The sequence below is a fragment of the Poromitra crassiceps genome, assembly GCF_964638095.1.
Source record: "Poromitra crassiceps genome assembly, chromosome: 3".
Taxonomy (NCBI): Eukaryota; Metazoa; Chordata; class Actinopteri; order Beryciformes; family Melamphaidae; genus Poromitra; species Poromitra crassiceps.
This window is the reverse complement of record NC_139625.1, coordinates 89,566,238-89,593,146: the sequence shown is the minus strand read 5'-3', so window position 1 is coordinate 89,593,146 and position 26,909 is coordinate 89,566,238. Positions and strand designations below refer to the sequence as shown.

The 26,909-nt window shown below is 43.8% G+C and overlaps 1 protein-coding gene across 1 annotated transcript in view; it reads right to left on the bottom strand.

Annotated features, from left to right (window-relative positions):
- Positions 1 to 26,909, bottom strand: part of atp10d (ATPase phospholipid transporting 10D) — a 113,958-nt gene that overhangs the window by 22,835 nt on the left and 64,214 nt on the right. Inside the window, exons 15-19 of the mRNA XM_083633569.1 lie at positions 21,963 to 22,069; positions 21,420 to 21,546; positions 19,361 to 19,545; positions 15,337 to 15,589; positions 14,524 to 14,600 (exon numbers count right to left, since the gene is read on the bottom strand). Coding sequence (XP_083489695.1) covers positions 14,524 to 14,600; positions 15,337 to 15,589; positions 19,361 to 19,545; positions 21,420 to 21,546; positions 21,963 to 22,069 — 749 coding nt within the window. The remainder of the gene's footprint in view (positions 1 to 14,523; positions 14,601 to 15,336; positions 15,590 to 19,360; positions 19,546 to 21,419; positions 21,547 to 21,962; positions 22,070 to 26,909) is intronic.

Genomic DNA, 26,909 nt, shown 5'->3' with positions numbered 1-26,909 from the left:
TACGAAACTTTCTTTTTTCTTTTATCCCCCTGATTTTACTACTACGCCACTTTCTAGTAACGATCTTTCATTTTGAATCGTTAACCTATTTTTATGGAATCACCACTAACAGCACTTTCGGAGCTCACCCAGGCTAAGTATAGCCTAGCATAGCCTAGCACTCCAGAGACTGTCGGACAATATGCCTCATATAAGCTGCTGTGATCATCTTCAAAGGATTGCCGTACTGGAAACAACGATATTTCATCTCTCAAATAACTCACTGCCATCGAGTCAAATTGCACGGAATGTCACGAGCAACGTGAGTACATTGTCATTAGCTCTCAGGGATGCTGACTCACTGCTACCGAGTCAAACTGCTATGGCTACCAACCTAGAGCTAGCTGATGCGGCTAGCCTGCCAGCTCCGGAGAAAGCCCGTGCTAACATCGCTAACCAAACTGCGAGCCCGAAGCATAAACAAAGACATATCCCAAAGAGATTAGTGATTTCCGAATCCACAACTACTCCACAAAACCCAGAAATCAGCTCAGCAACAGGCTGGCCCTCCCTAAATTCCAGCCTGCGGTGCTCGGCTCGGCAAGCTAATGGCCTGACACGGGCTCTCCGCACGAGAGATGAGGGTCGTCAACTGCTTAACCACAAACACCAAAACGAGCGGTCATGGACTACTGTCACGAGAGGAGGAACAGCCCCCCCTCCTCCGCTAATGGAATTGCAACTTGAGAATCGTTTTGGCCTGCTTCGATCACCTCCAGCTGACATAGCTGCCCAGCTCCATGAGAGGGAAAATCAGGCTAGCGCTAGCACAAGGCCTCAGGGAAGAAACACTGTCTCAAGGCCCAAGGACACTCAAGCCATAACAACCCTGATAGTAGGCGATTACACCGTGAAAAACATCAGGAGTTGGAGAAACTCCAAAACATACTGCTTCCCTCAAGACGCAATCTCTGACATAACAGGAAAAATCACAGAGCTACTTACATCTCACAAAGCTGTGACTAGGGTGATCCTGCACATTGGAAAAAATGTCATTTATAAGCAAGAATCAGAGAAACTGAAATCTGATTTTACCAATCTGCTGAATATGCTAGCCTCTCTAAACATTGAGGCTTTTATCAGTGGTCCTTTACCATCTCAGGGCACGAACCGCTTCAGCAGACTACTAGGCCTAAGCTCATGGCTTTCCACCGCCTGCCCACTACATAAAGTAAACTTTATTGAGAATTTTAATTTGTTCTGGCAGCGTGAGCACCTCTTCACTACGGACGGGCGCTATCTCAATAGTGCTGGCGAGGCTTTACTGAGTTCTAATCTACTATACACGGTGGACTATTACAAGGTCAAGATCCCTCTAAAGCCTCTCCAAGACAGACAGCCTGACGCAGCGGCCACAGAGCTCTCCTCCAGCCCTGCTCCACCTGCAGCCACTGACCATGCTCAGATCGACGCAGCTTCCGGCCCAGCTGCCGACCCTGCCCAACTGACCAATGACGCCACACCTCCGGCAGTCGCCACACCTCCGGCTCTACAGGTCGCCGCCCCACCTCCTGCCGCCGCCCCGGCCCAACTGACCAACGCCACACATCCGGCAGCCGCTGTCCTGGCTCTACAGGTCGACGCCACGGCTCAACTGGTCAACGCTCCACCAAACGACGACGACTTCATCTTCTCCCCTCCCCTCCTCATTTCCCCCCCCCCTCCACTCCTCCACCTCCCTCTCATCGCCCTCCTCCCTTTCCCCCTCCCTCCACCTACTGCCATTCTCAGCTGGCATGAACAAGCTAATTGAGGAGGTTAATGTTAGTCTAGCTAGCCCGCTCCGCACCTCCAACAAACTGTTTGAGCGGGCTGACGCTGGACTAGCTAGCCTGCAGTGCACCCCTCCACCTGGCTTAAAAGAACTGGCTAATCAGCCCTCTCCATCTGTCATGAACACACTGGCCGAACAGACTCCTGGCCTAAAAGAACTGGCTAATCAGCCCTCTCCATCTGTCATGAACACACTGGCTGAACAGACTCACGCCAGAATAGCCAGCGCCCCCTGCTCCTCCCCACCCTCAACATCTCCCCCTCCTCGCCCCCCCCCATCCCAAAGACCCCCTCGCTCCAGCACCCCCTGCTCCTCCCCACCCCAAAGACCCCCTCGCTCCTCCCCACCCCCAAGACCTCCTTGTTCCGACCCCCCACCCTCAAAACCACCTCCCCCTCCCACCCGCTCACCCTTCCCTCAATCTCCCTGCCCGCCCCAAAGGGGAAAACTGAAGAAAAAAGCATTTTCTGCCCCAAAAACAAGGTCACAGAGGATCATGAAACGATCAGATGTCTAACTATCCCCACCCTGATTAGCTACAGAACAAACAAAGATTATCTCTCAGCACGTCCTGTTCCAGGACCAAGCCTAGTATCTGTTCTCCAGGGACACTCTGAAAAACATTTACAAATTCAACCTAGCAGTGCAGCTATCAAGGCTGCACTGCTAAATATTAGGTCACTTGTAAGCAAGTCGCTTCTAATAAACGATCTGATTACGAGTCATAAACTGGACCTCATGTTCCTCACAGAGACCTGGCTTGATCTAAACAACAGGGAATATGTTCTTAATGAGTCAGCCCCACCTAACTTTAACTACATTGACGCCCCCAGAGTCGGTAAGAAAGGGGGAGGAGTAGCTATTATTTTCTCTGATGCTTTTCAATGCAAGCAGGTATCGTTTGGCGACTTTTCATCATTTGAATATCTGGCCGCTGTTCTGAAGTGCTCTCCCTCTATTTTACTACTGATTATATACAGACCACCTAAGTACTCTAGTAGTTTTTTTGATGAATTTTCAGAACTCCTTTCTATAATCTCCATAGAACATGACTGTTTAACTATTGCAGGAGATTTTAATATTCATATTGACAACCCCAATGATAATAATGCCAAAGAATTGAATAACCTCCTTGACACTTTTGACCTGTTACAACATGTCTCTGGGCCCACTCACAATCGAGGCCATACCCTAGATTTATTTATCACCAAGGGCTTTGAGTCATCGTTTCTTTCAGCTAGTGATGTTGCTCTGTCCGACCATCTCTGTATTTTTCTTGAACTCAAGATCACCCCTATCGCTCTTATTCGGTCAAAAACCATCAAAAAGCGTTACATCAACGAGAGTACTAGCACACGGTTCATGGAGGCTTTCTCGCTGGCCCCTTCCCTCTCCTCAGCCTCTGTCAATGATCTCCTAGATAACTTCAATTCTAAAACCCTAAAGGCTATTGATGCTGTAGCTCCCATTAGATCTAAACTAATCTCCGGTAAGAAAAAAGCACCATGGAGAAACGCTCCCTCTGTAAATAACAAAAAAAGAGATTGTAGGAAAGCCGAGCGCAAATGGCGGAAAACTAAACTTCACATCGATTATGACATCTATAAAAATAGTCTTCACTCCTACAACCAGGAACTAAAAAATTCCAGAAAATTCTTCTTCTCCGACATTATCAGCAAAAACACAAATGACGCTCGCACTCTTTTTGCCACTGTTGACAGGCTGACAAACCCCCCCCCACAAATTGCCCCTGATCTTCTATCCAATGTCAAATGCAATGAATTTGCGACCTTCTTTAGGGATAAAATTGTAAATATCAGACTAACTATTTCCACATCAAGAACAAATGTGGCTCCGCCGCACCCACAGAATAGGTGCTTAATTAACATGACTCAGTTCAATGTCATTGACCACAAGAAACTAGAAGAAACGATACGAGGCCTTAAATCCTCATCGTGTTGCCTAGACACCCTGCCAACAAGCTTTCTAAAAAATGTCTACAGTTGCCTGGCGACCGACATACTGAAGATAATTAATACCTCTCTTCTTACAGGCATTTTCCCAAAATCTCTAAAAACTGCAGTTGTTAAGCCCTTGCTAAAGAAGCGTAGCCTCGACCCCTCTATAATCAGCAATTACAGACCAATATCAAATCTTCCCTTTATTAGCAAAATACTCGAAAAAACTGTCTACCAACAACTCAATACCTTTCTATCCTCCAATGACCTCCTAGATCCTTTCCAATCAGGCTTCCGACCCCATCATAGCACCGAAACTGCGCTTATCAGAGTTATAAATGACATCCGAATGAACACTGATTCAGGTAAAATCTCAATCTTAGTGTTACTAGACCTCAGCGCTGCCTTTGATACAGTTGACCACGAAATTCTATTGGACAGACTGGAAAACTGGGTCGGGCTTTCCGGCACGGTCCTAGAGTGGTTCAGATCTTATCTGCAAGACAGGAACTACTTTGTCTCCATTGGCAACTACACATCTGACCAAACCAAAATGACATGTGGGGTACCCCAAGGATCAATTTTAGGTCCTGTCCTGTTTAACCTTTATATGCTCTCTCTGGGCCTAATTATGCAAAAAAACAAAATAGCTTATCATAGCTATGCAGATGACACCCAACTCTACATAGCCCTCTCATCGGATGACTATGCCCCCATAGAGTCACTGTGTCAGTGCCTTGCGCAAATTAATGATTGGATGTGCCAGAATTTTCTCCAACTTAATAAAGACAAAACAGAGATAATTGTCTTCGGCAAAAAAGAAGATAGGCTCAAAGTTACTGCTCACCTCGAATCCCTATCTCTGAAGCCAAAGGACCAGGTAAAAAATCTTGGCATTATTATTGACTCTGATCTAAATTTCAACTCCCACATCAAGCTTATAAGAAAATCTGCCTTCTATCATCTAAAAAATATAGCAAGGATTAGAGGCTATATGTCCAAACAAGATCTTGAAAAACTAATTCATGCTTTCATTTCTAGCAGGCTAGACTACTGCAACAGTCTTTTCAATGGTCTTCCCAAAAAAGCTGTTAAACAACTTCAGCTCATTCAGAATGCGGCTGCTAGAGTTCTAACAAGAACCAAGAAAGCTGAACACATTACACCAGTTCTCAAATCCCTGCATTGGCTGCCAGTAAATCTTAGAATAGACTTTAAAATTCTGCTAATAGTTTACAAATCTCTCAACGGGTCAGGCCCACACTACATCTCTGAAATGCTTCTACACTATGAACCATCCAGATCCCTGAGATCTTCAGGCACTGGTCTACTAATTGTCCCAAGGACCAAATCTAAACATGGTGAAGCCGCGTTCTCCCACTATGCCTCTCATAACTGGAACAAACTCCCTGAACACATTAGATCTGCCCCTACTCTGCCTATTTTTAAATCCAAGCTAAAGACCTTTATGTTTACTCTTGCTTTTAACTGCTACTAAACTACTGCCTCTCTCGGCCTGTAATTTTAAAAAGATTTTTCCTGTACATTTCCAACAAATGGACTGTACATGTAATAATAATACTGAAGAGTGCCTTGTAACTTATTTAAAACAGAAATAATGTTTCATGTTTGTTAATTTGAGTATATATTTTAACTAAAACTGTCGGCTGTGTTTTTTATGTGTTTTTTATATGTGCATTGCTTTGCTGCTTGTTTTTTCGATTATTTTTTTTTTGTAAAGCACCTTGAATTGCCTTTGTGTATGAAAGGTGCTATATAAATAAAATTTGACTTGACTTGACTTGACTTGAGGTCACGTGATCCTGCTCATCTTGTGGCCACTTTCCCCTTGATCACAATGTCGTTTGAACAAAGCAACAGAGGCACGTTTTACCAGCTAAGGCTTCATGATCAATCAAAACAAATATATTGAAACTACAATATTTCTAAATTGCAAGAGGCTGGTTTTTTCCAAAGTCATAGTCAAAGGTCTTTCAAAGAGTTTACCTACACACACTGACACAGTGCATAACCCATATAGCCTACAAAGAGTTTACCTACACACACTGACACAGTGCATAACCCATATAGCCTACAAAGAGTTTACCTACACACACTGACACTATGCATAACCCATATAGCCTACAAAGAGTTTACCTACACACACTGACACAGTGCATAACCCATATAGCCTACAAAGAGTTTACCTACACACACTGACACTGTGCATAACCCATATAGCCTACAAAGAGTTTACCTACACACACTGACACTGTGCATAACCCATATAGCCTACAAAGAGTTTACCTACACACACTGACACTGTGCATAACCCATATAGCCTACACAGAGTTTACCTACACACACTGACACTGTGCATAACCCATATAGCCTACAAAGAGTTTACCTACACACACTGACACTGTGCATAACCCATATAGCCTACAAAGAGTGTACCTACACACACTGACACTGTGCATGACCCATATAGCCTACAAAGAGTGTACCTACACACACTGACACTGTGCATAACCCATATAGCCTACAAAGAGTTTACCTACACACACTGACACTGTGCATAACCCATATAGCCTACAAAGAGTTTACCTACACACACTGACACTGTGCATAACCCATATAGCCTACAAAGAGTTTACCTACACACACTGACACTGTGCATAACCCATATAGCCTACAAAGAGTTTACCTACACACACTGACACTGTGCATAACCCATATAGCCTACAAAGAGTTTACCTACACACACTGACACTGTGCATAACCCATATAGCCTACAAAGAGTTTACCTACACACACTGACACTGTGCATAACCCATATAGCCTACAAAGAGTGTACCTACACACACTGACACTGTGCATAACCCATATAGCCTACAAAGAGTTTACCTACACACACTGACACTGTGCATAACCCATATAGCCTACAAAGAGTTTACCTACACACACTGACACTGTGCATAACCCATATAGCCTACAAAGAGTTTACCTACACACACTGACACTGTGCATAACCCATATAGCCTACAAAGAGTTTACCTACACACACTGACACTGTGCATAACCCATATAGCCTACAAAGAGTTTACCTACACACACTGACACTGTGCATAACCCATATAGCCTACAAAGAGTTTACCTACACACACTGACACTGTGCATAACCCATATAGCCTACAAAGAGTTTACCTACACACACTGACACTGTGCATAACCCATATAGCCTACAAAGAGTTTACCTACACACACTGACACTGTGCATAACCCATATAGCCTACAAAGAGTGTACCTACACACACTGACACTGTGCATAACCCATATAGCCTACAAAGAGTTTACCTACACACACTGACACTGTGCATAACCCACATAGCCTACAAAGAGTTTACCTACACACACTGACACTGTGCATAACCCACATAGCCTACAAAGAGTGTACCTACACACACTGACACTGTGCATAACCCATATAGCCTACAACGAGTTTACCTACACACACGGACACTGTGCATAACCCATATAGCCTACAAAGAGTTTACCTACACACACTGACACTGTGCATGACCCATATAGCCTACAAAGAGTTTGCCTACACACACTGACACTGTGCATAACCCATATAGCCTACAAAGAGTTTACCTACACACACTGACACTGTGCATAACCCATATAGCCTACAAAGAGTTTACCTACACACACTGACACTGTGCATAACCCATATAGCCTACAAAGAGTTTACCTACACACACTGACACTGTGCATAACCCATATAGCCTACAAAGAGTTTACCTACACACACTGACACTGTGCATAACCCATATAGCCTACAAAGAGTTTACCTACACACACTGACACTGTGCATAACCCATATAGCCTACAAAGAGTTTACCTACACACACTGACACTGTGCATAACCCATATAGCCTACAAAGAGTTTACCTACACACACTGACACTGTGCATAACCCATATAGCCTACACAGAGTTTACCTACACACACTGACACTGTGCATAACCCATATAGCCTACAAAGAGTTTACCTACACACACTGACACTGTGCATAACCCATATAGCCTACAAAGAGTTTACCTACACACACTGACACTGTGCATAACCCATATAGCCTACAAAGAGTTTACCTACACACACTGACACTGTGCATAACCCATATAGCCTACAAAGAGTTTACCTACACACACTGACACTGTGCATAACCCATATAGCCTACACAGAGTTTACCTACACACACTGACACTGTGCATAACCCATATAGCCTACAAAGAGTTTACCTACACACACTGACACTGTGCATAACCCATATAGCCTACAAAGAGTGTACCTACACACACTGACACTGTGCATAACCCATATAGCCTACAAAGAGTGTACCTACACACACTGACACTGTGCATAACCCATATAGCCTACAAAGAGTTTACCTACACACACTGACACTGTGCATAACCCACATAGCCTACAAAGAGTGTACCTACACACACTGACACTGTGCATAACCCATATAGCCTACAACGAGTTTACCTACACACACGGACACTGTGCATAACCCATATAGCCTACAAAGAGTTTACCTACACACACTGACACTGTGCATGACCCATATAGCCTACAAAGAGTTTACCTACACACACTGACACTGTGCATAACCCATATAGCCTACAAAGAGTTTACCTACACACACTGACACTGTGCATAACCCATATAGCCTACAAAGAGTTTACCTACACACACTGACACTGTGCATAACCCATATAGCCTACAAAGAGTTTACCTACACACACTGACACTGTGCATAACCCATATAGCCTACAAAGAGTTTACCTACACACACTGACACTGTGCATAACCCATATAGCCTACAAAGAGTTTACCTACACACACTGACACTGTGCATAACCCATATAGCCTACAAAGAGTTTACCTACACACACTGACACTGTGCATAACCCATATAGCCTACAAAGAGTTTACCTACACACACTGACACTGTGCATAACCCATATAGCCTACAAAGAGTTTACCTACACACACTGACACTGTGCATAACCCATATAGCCTACAAAGAGTTTACCTACACACACTGACACTGTGCATAACCCATATAGCCTACAAAGAGTTTACCTACACACACTGACACTGTGCATGACCCATATAGCCTACAAAGAGTTTACCTACACACACTGACACTGTGCATAACCCATATAGCCTACAAAGAGTTTACCTACACACACTGACACTGTGCATAACCCATATAGCCTACAAAGAGTTTACCTACACACACTGACACTGTGCATAACCCATATAGCCTACAAAGAGTTTACCTACACACACTGACACTGTGCATAACCCATATAGCCTACAAAGAGTTTACCTACACACACTGACACTGTGCATAACCCATATAGCCTACACAGAGTTTACCTACACACACTGACACTGTGCATAACCCATATAGCCTACAAAGAGTTTACCTACACACACTGACACTGTGCATAACCCATATAGCCTACAAAGAGTTTACCTACACACACTGACACTGTGCATAACCCATATAGCCTACAAAGAGTTTACCTACACACACTGACACTGTGCATAACCCATATAGCCTACAAAGAGTTTACCTACACACACTGACACTGTGCATGACCCATATAGCCTACAAAGAGTTTACCTACACACACTGACACTGTGCATAACCCATATAGCCTACAAAGAGTTTACCTACACACACTGACACTGTGCATAACCCATATAGCCTACAAAGAGTTTACCTACACACACTGACACTGTGCATAACCCATATAGCCTACAAAGAGTTTACCTACACACACTGACACTGTGCATGACCCATATAGCCTACAAAGAGTTTACCTACACACACTGTGCATAACCCATATAGCCTACAAAGAGTTTACCTACACACACTGACACTGTGCATAACCCATATAGCCTACAAAGAGTTTACCTACACACACTGACACTGTGCATAACCCATATAGCCTACAAAGAGTTTACCTACACACACTGACACTGTGCATAACCCATATAGCCTACAAAGAGTTTACCTACACACACTGACACTGTGCATAACCCATATAGCCTACAAAGAGTTTACCTACACACACTGACACTGTGCATAACCCATATAGCCTACACAGAGTTTACCTACACACACTGACACTGTGCATAACCCATATAGCCTACAAAGAGTTTACCTACACACACTGACACTGTGCATAACCCATATAGCCTACAAAGAGTTTACCTACACACACTGACACTGTGCATAACCCATATAGCCTACAAAGAGTTTACCTACACACACTGACACTGTGCATAACCCACATAGCCTACAAAGAGTTTACCTACACACACTGACACTGTGCATAACCCATATAGCCTACAAAGAGTTTACCTACACACACTGACACTGTGCATAACCCATATAGCCTACACAGAGTTTACCTACACACACTGACACTGTGCATAACCCATATAGCCTACAAAGAGTTTACCTACACACACTGACACTGTGCATAACCCATATAGCCTACAAAGAGTTTACCTACACACACTGACACTGTGCATAACCCATATAGCCTACAAAGAGTTTACCTACACACACTGACACTGTGCATAACCCACATAGCCTACAAAGAGTTTACCTACACACACTGACACTGTGCATAACCCACATAGCCTACAAAGAGTTTACCTACACACACTGACACTGTGCATAACCCATATAGCCTACAAAGAGTTTACCTACACACACTGACACTGTGCATAACCCATATAGCCTACAAAGAGTTTACCTACACACACTGACACTGTGCATGACCCATATAGCCTACAAAGAGTTTACCTACACACACTGACACTGTGCATGACCCATATAGCCTACAAAGAGTTTACCTACACACACTGACACTGTGCATAACCCATATAGCCTACAAAGAGTTTACCTACACACACTGACACTGTGCATAACCCATATAGCCTACAAAGAGTTTACCTACACACACTGACACTGTGCATAACCCATATAGCCTACAAATAATTTTACCTACACACACTGACACTGCGCATAACCCATATAGCCTACAAAGAGTTTACCTACACACACTGACACTGTGCATAACCCATATAGCCTACAAAGAGTTTACCTACACACACTGACACTGTGCATAACCCATATAGCCTACAAAGAGTTTACCTACACACACTGACACTGTGCATAACCCATATAGCCTACAAAGAGTTTACCTACACACACTGACACTGTGCATAACCCATATAGCCTACAAAGAGTTTACCTACACACACTGACACTGTGCATAACCCATATAGCCTACAAAGAGTTTACCTACACACACTGACACTGTGCATAACCCATATAGCCTACAAAGAGTTTACCTACACACACTGACACTGTGCATGACCCATATAGCCTACAAAGAGTTTACCTACACACACTGACACTGTGCATAACCCATATAGCCTACAAAGAGTTTACCTACACACACTGACACTGTGTATAACCATATAGCCTACAAAGAGTTTACCTACACACACTGTGCATAACCCATATAGCCTACAAAGAGTTTACCTACACACACTGACACTGTGCATAACCCATATAGCCTACAAAGAGTTTACCTACACACACTGACACTGTGCATAACCCATATAGCCTACACAGAGTTTACCTACACACACTGACACTGTGCATAACCCATATAGCCTACAAAGAGTTTACCTACACACACTGACACTGTGCATAACCCATATAGCCTACAAAGAGTTTACATACACACACTGACACTGTGCATAACCCATATAGCCTACACAGAGTTTACCTACACACACTGACACTGTGCATAACCCATATAGCCTACAAAGAGTTTACCTACACACACTGACACTGTGCATAACCCATATAGCCTACAAAGAGTTTACCTACACACACTGACACTGTGCATAACCCATATAGCCTACAAAGAGTTTACCTACACACACTGACACTGTGCATAACCCATATAGCCTACAAAGAGTTTACCTACACACACTGACACTGTGCATAACCCATATAGCCTACAAAGAGTTTACCTACACACACTGACACTGTGCATGACCCATATAGCCTACAAAGAGTTTACCTACACACACTGACACTGTGCATAACCCATATAGCCTACAAAGAGTTTACCTACACACACTGACACTGTGCATAACCCATATAGCCTACAAAGAGTTTACCTACACACACTGACACTGTGCATGACCCATATAGCCTACAAAGAGTTTACCTACACACACTGACACTGTGCATAACCCATATAGCCTACAAAGAGTTTACCTACACACACTGACACTGTGCATAACCCATATAGCCTACAAAGAGTTTACCTACACACACTGACACTGTGCATGACCCATATAGCCTACAAAGAGTTTACCTACACACACTGACACTGTGCATAACCCATATAGCCTACAAAGAGTTTACCTACACACACTGACACTGTGCATAACCCATATAGCCTACAAAGAGTTTACCTACACACACTGACACTGTGCATAACCCATATAGCCTACAAAGAGTTTACCTACACACACTGACACTGTGCATGACCCATATAGCCTACAAAGAGTTTACCTACACACACTGTGCATAACCCATATAGCCTACAAAGAGTTTACCTACACACACTGACACTGTGCATAACCCATATAGCCTACAAAGAGTTTACCTACACACACTGACACTGTGCATAACCCATATAGCCTACAAAGAGTTTACCTACACACACTGACACTGTGCATAACCCATATAGCCTACAAAGAGTTTACCTACACACACTGACACTGTGCATAACCCATATAGCCTACAAAGAGTTTACCTACACACACTGACACTGTGCATGACCCATATAGCCTACAAAGCAAGCTGCGTGTTGGAGAAAATCTTTAGTTTTTTCCAAACTAAGAAAAACTGACATCACTAGAGTAAAAATGTGACTGGATTTGACTTTTAGGGTTAGTCGTTAAAGAGTAAGGTGATGTCATCATCAACGATCAGCCATGTAGCTGATCGTTGATATATCGTCGATACTGACCATCTGCTAGTCAGTTTAGTACCCTACTTTTCACCAGTAGATGTCAGGCTTCACCACAGTTTTGGGTTTAGATTGTATAAAAGTATGGACATAGCTTCCATGACATGGTATGTGGACTCCCATTTTGAAGCCTCGAGTTTGGCATTTTGACCGGCACCATCTTGGACGAGAAGAGCTGCTATTGGTCAGTGATCGGCGAGCTGTGCGATCACTGGACAGGTGACCTGTCAATCACGCCCCAATTGACCCAAAGCATAGTCTGCTTTATCATCTATATACTATAGAACAGGGGTGTCAGAATAATATTAGGTAGAGGGCCGGATTTGTTCAACTGAGACCTCATGGGGGCCGGATTTTTTTTTTTACTAAAATCAATTCGACTCATTTACCCATTTACTTCACAAAAGAAATACTGCTCTTTCCATTTCTCTTGAAACTGCCTGCATTCCGTGTCAACCTTTCTCTTTTTCGACAGCATCTTGTTGATTCCTTTGTTTTTTGGTAGGTAGCCGAATGCGTGATTCAATTCCAGCGTGGCATCATGGCGGCTTTGTTTACAGCTGATGACCTACTGACATACTTCCTTGTAGTGCAGGTTAATTAACTTATGAATGAACTCTTAGCTTGCTTATTAGCCACACGTAGTTCATGATAATGGGGTGCGAATTTAATAATAATAATAATATATATATATATATATATTTTATATTCCAAAACATCTCGTGGGCCGGATGAAACCTGCCCGCGGGCCGTATCTCTGACATCCCTGCTATAGAGGATAAAGCAGACTATGCTTTGCGAACCAGCACCTGAAAAAATATGAATGGGGTGAATGGCGAGAGACAATCATTTTTTTGATCCAATTTGAATTGTGCCATGAGGTACACATTGATGTTTGTCAATTCAAAAGATAACTTTGCAAGTCAGGAAAGTCGCAGTTTGTGGTAAAACTGTTGCACTATAAGTTATGAATCAGAACACACAACCAGTCGCATGAGTGACGTCTCTCCCGCCAGGCCATCTTGGTGTTGGTGTGACGTATATTGTACGAGAGAGATGAGAGATGTAGTTGATTGAGTGGTTTCATACAAGACTAGTGAAAAAGACAATTATGCGCACATCCAAAAAAACTTACAGGTGCTGGACAAAAGGTAACTATAACAAAAAGATAAAGTCTGCACACTGAGGCCACATCAATGGTTTTTTATTTGCAACGTTTCGATCTTCACAGGATCTTTGTCAAGCAAAGACTAAACATTACGTTTCAGTTTTATGACAAACTGCAACTTTCTTGACATGCAAAGTTATCTTTTAAATTGACAAAATGTACATGTGGACTTCATGGCACAATTCTTTTTTTTTTCTTTCCCGAGGCTGGTTTGTAACTGAAGCAGGAAGTAGGTCATTTTGGATCTCTCCATTTGACTCTAAATGGGACCATAATTTACAAGACTTGAAACTAGTGATTGAGACATCAACTCATTAGCAAAGTGTTTACTGAGGTCATATTTCAAGTGAGAAGTCGGGTCATTTCCCCATTGACTTATAGACAATTGGACTTCAAGTGTTGGCTGAGTTAGTTGCTACTGGCCATTACCTGCATGCCCTCCTGACCAGATATCCCAATGCCCACATCAGCCACCTGGATCATGCTCACATCGTTGGCTCCGTCACCTAGAGGCAGAATGGACACTGTCTCAGCCAAAGCCTGTCCTCCATGGGTTCAACTACACCAAGGTCAATTAGTATGACCAACACATTTTGAGCAGTTGTTTGATTCTTATCAGAGTACCAGATGTGTGGGTTTTACCACAAAAGGACAGTTTGGGTAGTGTCAGGTACATCAAGCAAATTAGGGCTGCTGAACAATCAAAATCTTATAGAAATCACAATATGGCAATACTGTATTTGATAAAGGTGAAATGTGTCCAAATACCATTTTAAATTAAATATTGTGCTGTAGAGATGTCCTGGCCTGCACACCATATAGTACAACCACAGCCTGATCTGCTGGCCACTGAGCAGCTCCACTGGAGCGGTTGGGGTTAAGGGCCTTGCTCAAGGGCACCTCAGTGGTGGTAATGAGGGAGGGGCAAGCGCTGCCTTTTCACTTTCCCCACCCAGATTTATCCTGCCGGTCCCGGGGGTTTGAACCGACGACCTTCCGGTCACAAGCTCGCTTCTCTAACCGTTGGGCCACCACTGCCCCTAAAAATCTAAATATTAAGACGACCGCTATGCTGCATACTTACACTTACACAAATTCCTCATGTAATCTTGCATATTGTGGCAAATAAAAGGGATTCTGATTGTGAAACACTCAGATTTACGGGCCAACTCGAACAGACAAATATGCCTTCAGATAAAATGCTTATATTGCTTATAAATCTTTTGGGTCTCTTCTCCTTACCTATGGCCAGGGTCATGACACGGAGCTGGTCTCGGACCAGTCGCACCACCTGGCTCTTCTGCAGCGGGGTGGAGCGGCAGCAGATCACTGCCTTGCAGTGACGGCTCAGCTCCAGGAAGGCCTCCTTCAGGTCCTCATGCAGAGCCCAGTCCAGCGTGCGCCCGTCAATCACCAGGATAAACCCTTCAGTCAGACTCTCCCCACCACTCTCCACCTCCAGTCTGAGGTCCTGAAGCAAAGCCTCACATGCATCCTGACCAAATACATCAAAATAAACCAGTTTAATAATCATAAACCAGCAACATGTTTTACAGGGATTATTTCCTGGAGGAGACTTTCTTCCTGTGGGTGTCAGGGGATGTGAAACTCCAACTATGCTGACGGTGTGCTCGGGCTGGGTATCATTTATCAAATGATGATGCCAGTACCAATACCAGTAGCCTTAAAGGGAGAGTTCACATTTTTTTAAAGTCGAGCCCTATTTGCTACTTACCAATGATGATGTTGATTTAGGGATGTCGACAGTTAACCGTCGAGAACGTCTCTGACCGGTTAAGCATGTCAGTTAAACAGTTAATTTGCCAATCTAGCAATCTTTTCCCTCCTTCGTGGGAAACAATGTTAACCTAAGTATATTAAAACATGGCACAAGGGTAAACTAGCATTATATCTTTATTATATTTTTATTTTTATTTTAAAGCAGCTACGAGCAAGATTTTCGATTGTTATTAAACAGTATAATTACAATATTGATGCATCACATCTTACCTATAATAGTAGCTGAGACCAAAGCCGTGTGAATCGGAGATTGCTCTCTTAAGTCTGTGTCTGTCTAAACTCGCGTCAACAGGGGGCTCTCTCTCTCTCTCTCTCCTTACCGCCGGACCGGATAAACCCGGAAGTGAAACCCAGAAGTGAAACGCAGCTGCCTGCCTTCCCCTTCCCCAGGTCTCCCTCAGAAAAGAGATTTCAATCTCAAGGGACTTTCTGGTTAAATAAAGGTTAAATAAAAAAAAAATTAAATATCGGAATAAAAAAATAAAAAAATATCTGAATTAAAACTCCTGCCACTGCCAATAACAACATTCATTTAGAGAAATGCTGAAAATGCCTCTCTTCTCAAGCATTTTAGAACAGTGCGCCGCTTCCTGGTCTCTCTCTCTCACTCACTACCCGCTCCACCCCCCCACTCTGAATAAGGTGCTTTCATTTCAGAATGAATTTAAACACACCCACAGCCAAACAATCAGCTCATTAAGCCATGTTCTATCATTTTGTGTGTGGGGCTGTGGACTGAATATAACGTTAACGTTACGAGCTGCCAGGCAGTGGAAAATCTGCATTGAATTTCTCCGCCTGACGCCCGTGAAGACTGCAGCAACGTGTAAGCATGGTAGGATATCTGGCAACGAGATCCAATACAAAATGAACATGGCTCTAGTCTGCACAGTGCATGAGGGTTTTACTTCCACTTACAGTGTTTCAGTCTTTAGAGTGATCGCACGTCGTGTTTCAAGAATCAAGCAACAAGCTGCGTCTTCCACATCGATTCTACTTTAGAATATCCACACTTTCAAATGTGTAACGTAAGTTCTCTCCGGCATCGGGTCCGTCTCTCTGTCTCTCTCTCAGGCGTAATAATCCCACAACGATCACGGCTTTCACAGGCTGTGTAAAAGGGACTTGTCTCTCTGTCTGTGTGTAGCTTGATCCCCCCGCCTCCTCCTATACACACAGAGATCAGCAGCTTCTCTGTGTGCCTGTCTGTGCTCCGGCTGGAGCCCGAGCCGGGAGCGAAATTAAATATCACTATTGCAGACATCAGTCTATGACATAAAACAAGATTAATAATCAAATTCAAGCGGATTTGGTAGTGTACTGTAGGAAGCACTGCAGTACCGGACTCGCACACTAAAATAATGGCCGCAAATGCAGTCTGAAACCTTATGGAGCGCTGGAATGAAAGGCACGCGCCACTGTCTTAATATTTCACGTTTTTTTTATTTATTTTATTATAACCGATTATTAACCGATTAAGGGTGTCAGTTAATCGAAAGCCAAATTAACCTTAAATCCACATCCCTACAGTGTGTTGATTGCTAGAGTTCTTTCTCGGCACAAGCCAGGCTGTTCATCATAGTAGCTCTGGAAAGTTGGGAAAAGAATGAATGCGAGGTCAATGGGGTCACGCTCCTGTATGAACCAGCTGACTGAAGCTCTTGTATGAACCAGCTGACTGAAGCTCTTGTATGTACCAGCTGACTGAAGCTCCTGTATGTACCAGCTGACTGAAGCTCTTGTATGTACCAGCTGACTGAAGCTCCTGTATGTACCAGCTGACTGAAGCTCTTGTATGTACCAGCTGACTGAAGCTCCTGTATGTACCAGCTGACTGAAGCTCTTGTATGTACCAGCTGACTGAAGCTCCTGTATGTACCAGCTGACTGAAGCTCTTGTATGTACCAGCTGACTGAAGCTCCTGTATGTACCAGCTGACTGAAGCTCTTGTATGTACCAGCTGACTGAAGCTCCTGTATGTACCAGCTGACTGAAGCTCTTGTATGTACCAGCTGACTGAAGCTCCTGTATGTACCAGCTGACTGAAGCTCCTGTATGTACCAGCTGACTGAAGCTCCTGTATGTACCAGCTGACTGAAGCTCCTGTATGTACCAGCTGACTGAAGCTCCTGTATGTACCAGCTGACTGAGGCTCCTGTATGTACCAGCTGACTGAAGCTCCTGTATGTACCAGCTGACTGAAGCTCCTGTATGTACCAGCTGACTGAAGCTCCTGTATGTACCAGCTGACTGAAGCTCCTGTATGTACCAGCTGACTGAAGCTCCTGTATGTACCAGCTGACTGAAGCTCCTGTATGTACCAGCTGACTGAAGCTCCTGTATGTACCAGCTGACTGAGGCTCCTGTATGTACCAGCTGACTGAAGCTCCTGTATGTACCAGCTGACTGAAGCTCCTGTATGTACCAGCTGACTGAAGCTCCTGTATGTACCAGCTGACTGAAGCTCCTGTATGTACCAGCTGACTGAAGCTCCTGTATGTACCAGCTGACTGAAGCTCCTGTATGTACCAGCTGACTGAGGCTCGCTGAAATCTACTTTGTGTGACTGTGGATGAAACTTTAGTGAGTCTCAGTCAGCTTGTACATACAGTACAGGAGTGTGACACCAGTGACCTAGCGTTCGTTTTTGCTCAACTTTCCAGAGCTACTATGAGGAACAGCATGGATTGTGCTGAGAAAGAACTCTACCAATCAACACACTCATTGGTAAGTAGCAAATAAACTTTAAAAAATGTGAACTATCCCTTTAAAGTGATACCAATAACAGAGTAGTTCATTCAATACCTTTCTTCCACAGGCATGTAGTATAGTAGTATATGTAGCTATATGTAATATAGCCATACTTTGAAACATCTGGGCAGGCTGAAGTGCCACCTCCGTCACATACTGTACACCGCCCTCGACTTCACCACCACAGACTGTGGGCTGTAGCTGCTACAGGAGTGGGCCAATCACACATGGCATTAAATCGCCGAATGCTTGCAGTGATTGGCTGTGAGCAAAACCATACAAATAGTTATTTCTTTCTAGATCTGTGTGCGAAAAGGATCAATTGCAGGTATCGTTTGACTGGAGAAGTTTTGATATTACTTGGTACTGGGTTATTTTGCCGATACCCAGCCCTATGTGGCTCAGTGGGTAGTGCTGCTGCATCACAGCAAGAAGGTCCCGGGTTTGAACCCCGTCCGTCCAGGGTCCTTTGTGTGTAGAGTTTGCATGTTCTCCCCGTGTCTGTGTGGGTTTCCCCCCCATCATCAAAGACATGTGTCTTAGGGTTAATACTCCTAACATCCTAATAACATGCTGCTGCAATGCTGTAGCTAATGGTGATCTTCTTAATACAACTTCAACTTCACTGTGTGTGCAGACAAACTGATGCATAACGGTAGGAGAGGGGCAACCTAGCCGATTGGCACAAAGTAAAAAACATTCTTGAATCACTTGCCTTGCTTCCACAGTTGGCGGTCAGAAGCTGGTCATTGGGTCGGAAAAGTTTGCAGGCGCAGGCGATGTTGATGGCGGTCTCTTGTTTGTCCCCAGTGAGGACCCATACTTTGATGCCAGCCCTTTGCAGAGCTTCAATGGTCTCTGGGACCTCCTCCTGCAGTCTATCGACAATCCCTGTCGCACCTGAACACACAGAAGTACGGGAAGTAATACAACTACGGAATGAATCAAGTGATCAGAACATCATGGATGTGATCAGGTCAAGCCTAGGGGTGCAAAAGAAGAAACAAGGCCAGGATGATGGGGAAAACTTCCCTTACCACGATGTGTAAACTAAACATTAAACAGAGAAAGCAGAAACATACAATAATAGAGTACTAATCATTTCCACAGCAGGCAAACAGTAACATATAATAATAATATACATAACTATTACATCAGATATTGATATGGCTTCCATGCCCTCTGCCCTCTAAATGTCACTGCCATGTAGCTATAATGACTAAGTGGGTAAAGGCAAATGACTGAACAGTTAGAACAGTCTGGTAAACTCAGAAAATGGCATCACTTTACTGCAATGCAGCCTTTAAAAGCAGGAAAAGACAACACTTATACCATGTCGCGATATTACAATATCCAAAATCTAAGATCTACTTTGGTCTCATATCACTATATGGATATGATATAGTGATATGATGTATATTGCCCAGCCCTAGTATCAAGTCAAGTCTCAAGCAATTACAATTGTGACTTGAACCTAAGTCATGTGACTTGAGTGCCCACCTCTGACCTCTATGTTACTGCTGTTGCTCACAGCTGAGATTTGCACTTGTTCTCCAGCACAATGGACCTTTTTCACAGCAGCCATTTTGAGTCTCAACGGCAGGAAGTAACACAGGTGCAACAGAACATTAATGAGGGTTTCCAACTTTCAATCCATGTGGTGTTCCAGTGCCTGAGTCCTCATTAATCTTTTTAGCTTGCACCTGTGTTACTTCCTGCCTTTGAGACACAACATGGCTGCTCTGTCAGACCGTAAAGGTAGAACCAGTGGTTCTCAACTGGTCTAGCCACAACTCACATCTTTCCTTAGTCATAGTCAAAGTCATACCCACTTCCGGTTAGGCATACACACCAATACATACACACCATCGGGGCGGCTGTAGCTCAGGAGGTAGAGCAGGTCGTCCACTAATCGCTTTGGATAAAAGAGGTCGGTGGTTCGATCCCCGCCTCCTCCAGGCTGCATGTCGAAGTGTCCTTGGGCAAGATACTGAAACCCAGATTGCTCCTGATGGTGTGCCAGCACCCTGCGTGGTAACCTGCCGCCATTGGTGTATGAATGGGTGAATGTAGCTACCGATTGTAAAGCGCTTTGGATAAAAGCGCTATATAAATGCAGGCCATTTACCATTTACACCAAGAGATTTCATGCACCATTCTTTTTTCCATCTACATTTGGTAAAATGCTTATAAAAATAGATTTGCTTTGGTCAAACCAAGCGATTTAGCGATATTTGGAATCACAAGAGACCATAGAACATTTCACTCTGACCCAAACTTAAAAAAATAATAATAATTGTGGATTTAAAAAATATATATACGTTTTCTTTTTAAGTTTTGATCCGAGTGAAATGTTCTATTGTCTCCCGTGATTCCAAATATAATGTAGCTAAATCAAATATAATGTAGCTAAATGTAGCTAAATCAAATATAATGTAGCTATAATGTAGCTAAATCTAATATAATGTTGCTAAATCTAATATAATGTCACTAAATCGCTTGTTTTGAACAAGCACAACTTTTGATAAGCATTTGATGAAATGTAGATGGAAAAAAGAATGGTGGATGAAATCTCTTGGTGCACATGCCTGAACTGGAAGTGGGCATGACTTTGGCTCTATATTGTAAGTCGGAACCTAAATATCAGTTTTTCTTTATTTCAGGCACACATCCTCGACACACTCAACAGTGTGGTCCCACTTTTGGGTCACGACCTACCAGTTGAGACCGCTGGTCTAGAAGCTCCAGTGAAGTGGATGAGGGTGTTGTCTTACCCAGCAGAGTGAGGTTGGTCTCCAGTCTCTGAGCCGACTCCATCAGCAGCTCCTCTTGGTTCTCTATGCTGGTCTCAGCAAACAGCTGTCTCTTCAGCCACACCTCATACTCCTCCTCCTCCACGACCTGCTCCCAGCAATAACAACAAGACATAAATATCACATTATGTCACCCCCCCCCCCCCCCCTGATTTCTAATCCCATTTTTATCCCCCATTAGTGCTAATTAAATCTATTTATCCTGGTTGCTACTCCATCCTCTGCCGATCTGGGGAGAGCCGAAACTGGCTCCATGCTTCCTCCGAGACATGGGCAGTTAGCCAGCCGCTTCTTTTCACCTGACAGAGGAAGCTTCACTGGTAGGACATAGCACGTGGGAGGATCACGCTATTCCAACCAGTTCCCCTCCCACCGAATAGGCGCCCTTAACGACCAGAGGAGGAACCACATTAGCAACCAGGCTATTGCATGTTTTGGTGAAGGGGGTTCCTATATGAAGAAGTCTCTTTATATTAGGGACTGATTAGCTGTTGGAAGTACTACCTTTTTAGCAATGCAGAGTGTGCGAAGTCCATCTCTGGCGTAGCTGTCTAAATGTTTCTGGGTCTGTCCTCTGATGTGACTGTACCCGTCCTCTGCCTGCTCTGCACCTGGGGACAAGTCAGGGACATAATGATCATGATAAATACATCATTTACGTGACCTTTATCTTTCTGGGAACATCATTCACGAGACAACTTTGGTAAGCAATAATTTAGACCTTAAAGCTGCAATAAGCAATTGTTCTGACCACTAGAGGGCAACAGAAACTGCAACACATTTGTAAATATCACACAGCAAAACCCACTGCACTGCAAAAGCCTAGAAGGATAAATGGATGGATTAATGCTCATAGCTAAGCTACGTACCTGCTGAAAAGTGTTGCAGGTGTTACACCGAAATGTGGGACCACATTGCAGTCGTTATGTTTTTGTCATCATGTCCATGAGGTAATTTTTTTTTTTTTTTCAAATTAACTTTAAAAAACAACCCTTTTTTTAAACTAGGAACTAATATAAAAAAATAAATAAATGTGTGCATGCATGTACAGTATAAGTGATATATGCATCCATTACGTAATCTTAAAGTTCTTTTGGAATAGAGTGCCCAAGTCCCGCCCCCTTCCGCCTGGGTTCCGATAGGGGACGTCAGGAAGTGGATTCCCCATTAATTTCTCCATTGACGTTAAATCCTAAAGAGTTTGACTTGGACAGACCAAGCGATTCAGCTACCAATCAGCTATGAATCACGCATGACCAGAAAACATTTGACTCGGACTAAAAAAAAGCTTTTTGTCTCTGGAAGGGAGAAGAGGGCTTAGGCACTCTATATATGCCTACTATATAGGGGGGCTACTATATAGGGGGCACAGTGGCGCAGTGGTAGCGCTGTCGCCTCACAGCTAGAAGGTCCTAGGTTCGAGTCCCACCTGGGACACTGTGGGTGCTGAGGGTGTCCCCCCATGTCCATGGTGCCTACGGCCCAGATGGGCTATCTCGTCAAAAAGGGCCTTTCTGTGTGGAGTTTGCATGTTCTCCCCGTGCTCCCCTGGGGTTCCTACTAGGGCTGTGAATCTTCACTGGCCTCACGATTCGATTCGATTACGATTCAGAGGGCTACGATTCGATTCGATAACGATTATCGATGCATCTCGATGCATCTTAAATCGATGCATCACTTTTTTTCCCGAATACATGATTTTTTTTCTCACTTTCTTTTTTCTCACTGTGTGGCTACTTTTAAAATAAAAGTGCATTTAGAATTGCATTGTATTATGATCCATATTTAAAATAAACAACTACCGTAAATTCCGGACTATAAGGCGCACCGGTGTATAAGCCGCACCTTCAAAGTTGACTATTTTTTTCTTATATAAGCCGCACCGGACTATAAGCCGCGGGTGTTTTAATGGTATTTTTTTTTTTTTTTTTTTTGTGTTTTAATGTTTAATTACCATATGTAATGCTCCCATTTATTAACATTTCAACAAAACAACATAACACAACACCACCTGTGTTGTTATTTACAGTGCACACAGTGTCATACAGTGTCATACAGTGTCATACAGTGTGGTGAAAAGAGGGCAAGAGAGGAAATTAAAACAGAAGTGGCTTTATAGTTAGAAAGAGTGCTAAAAAAGAGAGATTTTTTTTTTCTTTTTTTTTTTTTTTGAAAAAATCCATAGATAAGCCGCACCCAGGGCCGGCCCTAGCCATCTGGGGGCCCTAAGCAGGATATAGATCAGGGGCCCCCTCCCAGGGGCGGGGGTTTGGGGGCATCCGCGCTGGAAGTACTTTTAAGTAGGGGGTGCTGTAAGGAGGGGACTCTCGGTGCTGCCCGCTAGGGCAGCGCCGAAGAAAATTTGACGTTTTTGGACTTTTAGCCATATTTAGAAGAATATTTAAAACAAACAAACATGACAATGACGCTCGTTTGTAGCCCTATCAGTGTCAAGCAAGCGTGTAGAACCCAGCAGCCATAGGGGTTGCCAGGTCAGTTAAACCAGGGGTTCCCAACCTTTTTTGTGCCAAGGACCGGTAGATACATGCAGGACCGGTTGTCAATTTTAATGGTTTTAGTTACATATATATTTACTCACCAGGTGGCGACAAAAGGTAAATATCAGCCTTTTGTGTTGTATGTAGCCTACAGTATTTATGTTTTTGTTTAAACTACAAACATAAATAAACGTCAACCTATGTTTTAACTACCACACACAGCCTATAATATTATAGCCTATGTTTATTTAAAAAAAAAAAAAAAAAAAAAAAAAAAAATTGGGGGGGGGGCCCCCCCAACTCCCGGGGCCCTAGGCAGCCGCTTGGTTCGCATTATGGGCGGGCCGGCCCTGGCCGCACCGTTATATAAGCCGCAGGGGCCAAAAAAGGCCAAAAAACGGGAAAAAAGGTGCGGCTTATAGTCCGGAATTTACGGTACATGTACTTCCATTATATTTTATTTGATTATATATATATATATATATATATATTTTTTTTTTTAAATAATCGATTTTTGACATTTGTGAATCGATGCAGAATCGTGCAGGTCCGCATCGCGATGCATCTTATAATCGATTATTTTGACACCCCTAGTTCCTACATACAACATCCGTATTGGCCCTCCACTAAAGACAGATGCAGAAGATCGTCATGTGACCAGTCACAGTGACGACAAGGTTTGAAGTTGGTCCCCGGGCGCTGTACACAAGAAAGCTGCCAACTGCTCCTGGCCGCCTCCGTCTAACTTTGACAAAGGTGACCACCATGGTTATCGGTTTATATCATTATGTCTCAAATGAATGAAATCATAGCACACATTAGCCTCAGAATTGGTTATAAGATCTGACCACTTATTGCAGGTTTAAGCCGGGTTTTTATGCCTTTACTTTCTCTTGTATATTCCAGGACAAGCTTTGAGACTAGGGGTGCACCGATTGCAATTTTGTTGGCCGGTTCCGATTTCCGATTTTTGAATAGTCTGACTTGCCGATACCGATTTTTGCCGATTCCGATTTTCTTTCTAAAGGTGCGTTCACACCGACCTATTAAAGTTTTTCGCTGGCGTCGAGTTTACATACAAAGTCAATGCAAACGAGCGATTGAGCGTATATTCGCCTGGGAGAAAAATCGCTGGGCGTCCGAGCGGCAGAGACAGAGCGATAGGGAGAAAATTCGCTCGTCGCTCGAGATGAAATATCCCAACTCGAGCGAAAATACGCTGGCATCAGTCGCTCACTGTTCAACGCTGATTGGCTGCCGTGTGAGAGCGAGTCAAGGATCACACTGGCTTGGAACAAACCGCTGGTTTATTGTGTGGCAACAAACCGCATTGACAGGCTGACAGCTGACATGAAGTGAAGTCTGTCCTACCGGTATGGAGCTCGCATTAGGAGCACGCTGATAGGCTTTAGCTTGTAAACAATGACGGTGGCTCGTAGTGGACAAATATCATGACATTGCGTAACGTTATAGCCCCCACATGTCCGTCAAATCGTGTGCCTGTTGATGAGCGATTTAAACAGAGCGACAGAGCGATTCCAAAGGGTTGAATCAAGCGACAGAGCGAAAAATAAATATCTTGGTGTGAACACAGCTTAAGAACAACAATTGACAGCTTACACAAATGTTTTTGTAACTTTGTTTGAAAATTAAGATTCATATAACAATTCTTATCATTTGCATGAAGTAGGACCATCTCACTCAAACACATCTCAAAATAAAAGTGTTCCAGGTTACTGGACAGAGCTTTTTTGTGCAAATATAATGAATACAAAAATTAAATAAAATCCAATAGCCTATATCCCACAGCTATCATGCATTTACTTTTCCAAAAGAAAACAAGGTGCAACAGAACATCAAAATGTGATCCATGGACAAGGAGTTTATAGCCTGGCTCCAGACCAGTCCGCTTGAGTAGTAGGGGAAATGAGTTTATGAGTTACAGTAACGATCTTCAGTCTGAATATCAGGCGGAGTTTACACACAGTCCGAAATTTCCCATGCGTTTTTTTTTATCTGCCATCCGAAAAAAGATCGTCACGCACAGAAAACCTTGCACACTTGTGAGTCCGATGCATTTTTATTATTATGTCCGTCGTTCTATTTGCAATACGAAACAAATAGTCTCTCCTGTATCCACGTTACAACATGACTGACAGGCTGAGGCAGCAGCGCTGATGTGGAATGGAGAAGGCAGGTCGAGGAATGGTTATACTGGACACAATGCTCACGTTCACCTCGCCAAGCCGGCTGTGCGCTGTGGCCGGGTGCAGCAGAGAGAGGGGGGCCAGTGAGGTGAAGCGAGCCGCTCAGACTGGACTCCAGCCAGCGGGACTCGGCCGCACCTCTGTCTCCAGACTCTCCACGGCTTATTTTCGACTTGCATGTGTGACAAACTGCGAGCTTTGTCTACTTCACTGACGGTGAAAAAATTTGTCATAACGAGGAAGGTATGCTGGCGTGTGTGGTGTGGTGGCTGGGTGCCTGTCTCGGTGCTTTGGGGTGCGCGCAGGTCACGTGAAAATCGGCTCACAGAATCGGCTATTTAGAGTGACCGGCGCAGATCACCGATCGAGGTCGATCACGTGAAAATCGGCCATTTCCGGTCACGTGCCGATCGATCGGTGCATCCCTATTTGAGACATCTATAACAAGCAGGTCCTCAGGAAGGCTCATGCCATTTTAGAGTGTCAGAACCACCCACTCCAAAGGGACTTTGATCTTTTACCTTCAGGCCGGCGTTTCAGGGCGCCCGCTGGCCGGACTAAAAGATACCACGTCTCCTTTATCCCCAGTGCCATCAATATGCTTAACAGCAACTGGCTCTTTGGCTGTGCTCCTCTCACACATCTGCACTTTGTAGCCTTTTCTTATATTTTGGAGGTTTGAGATTCCATTGCCTGCTCTCGCTTTGTCCTGTTTTTTATTGTGGCACGTTGTTGTATTCTGTCTA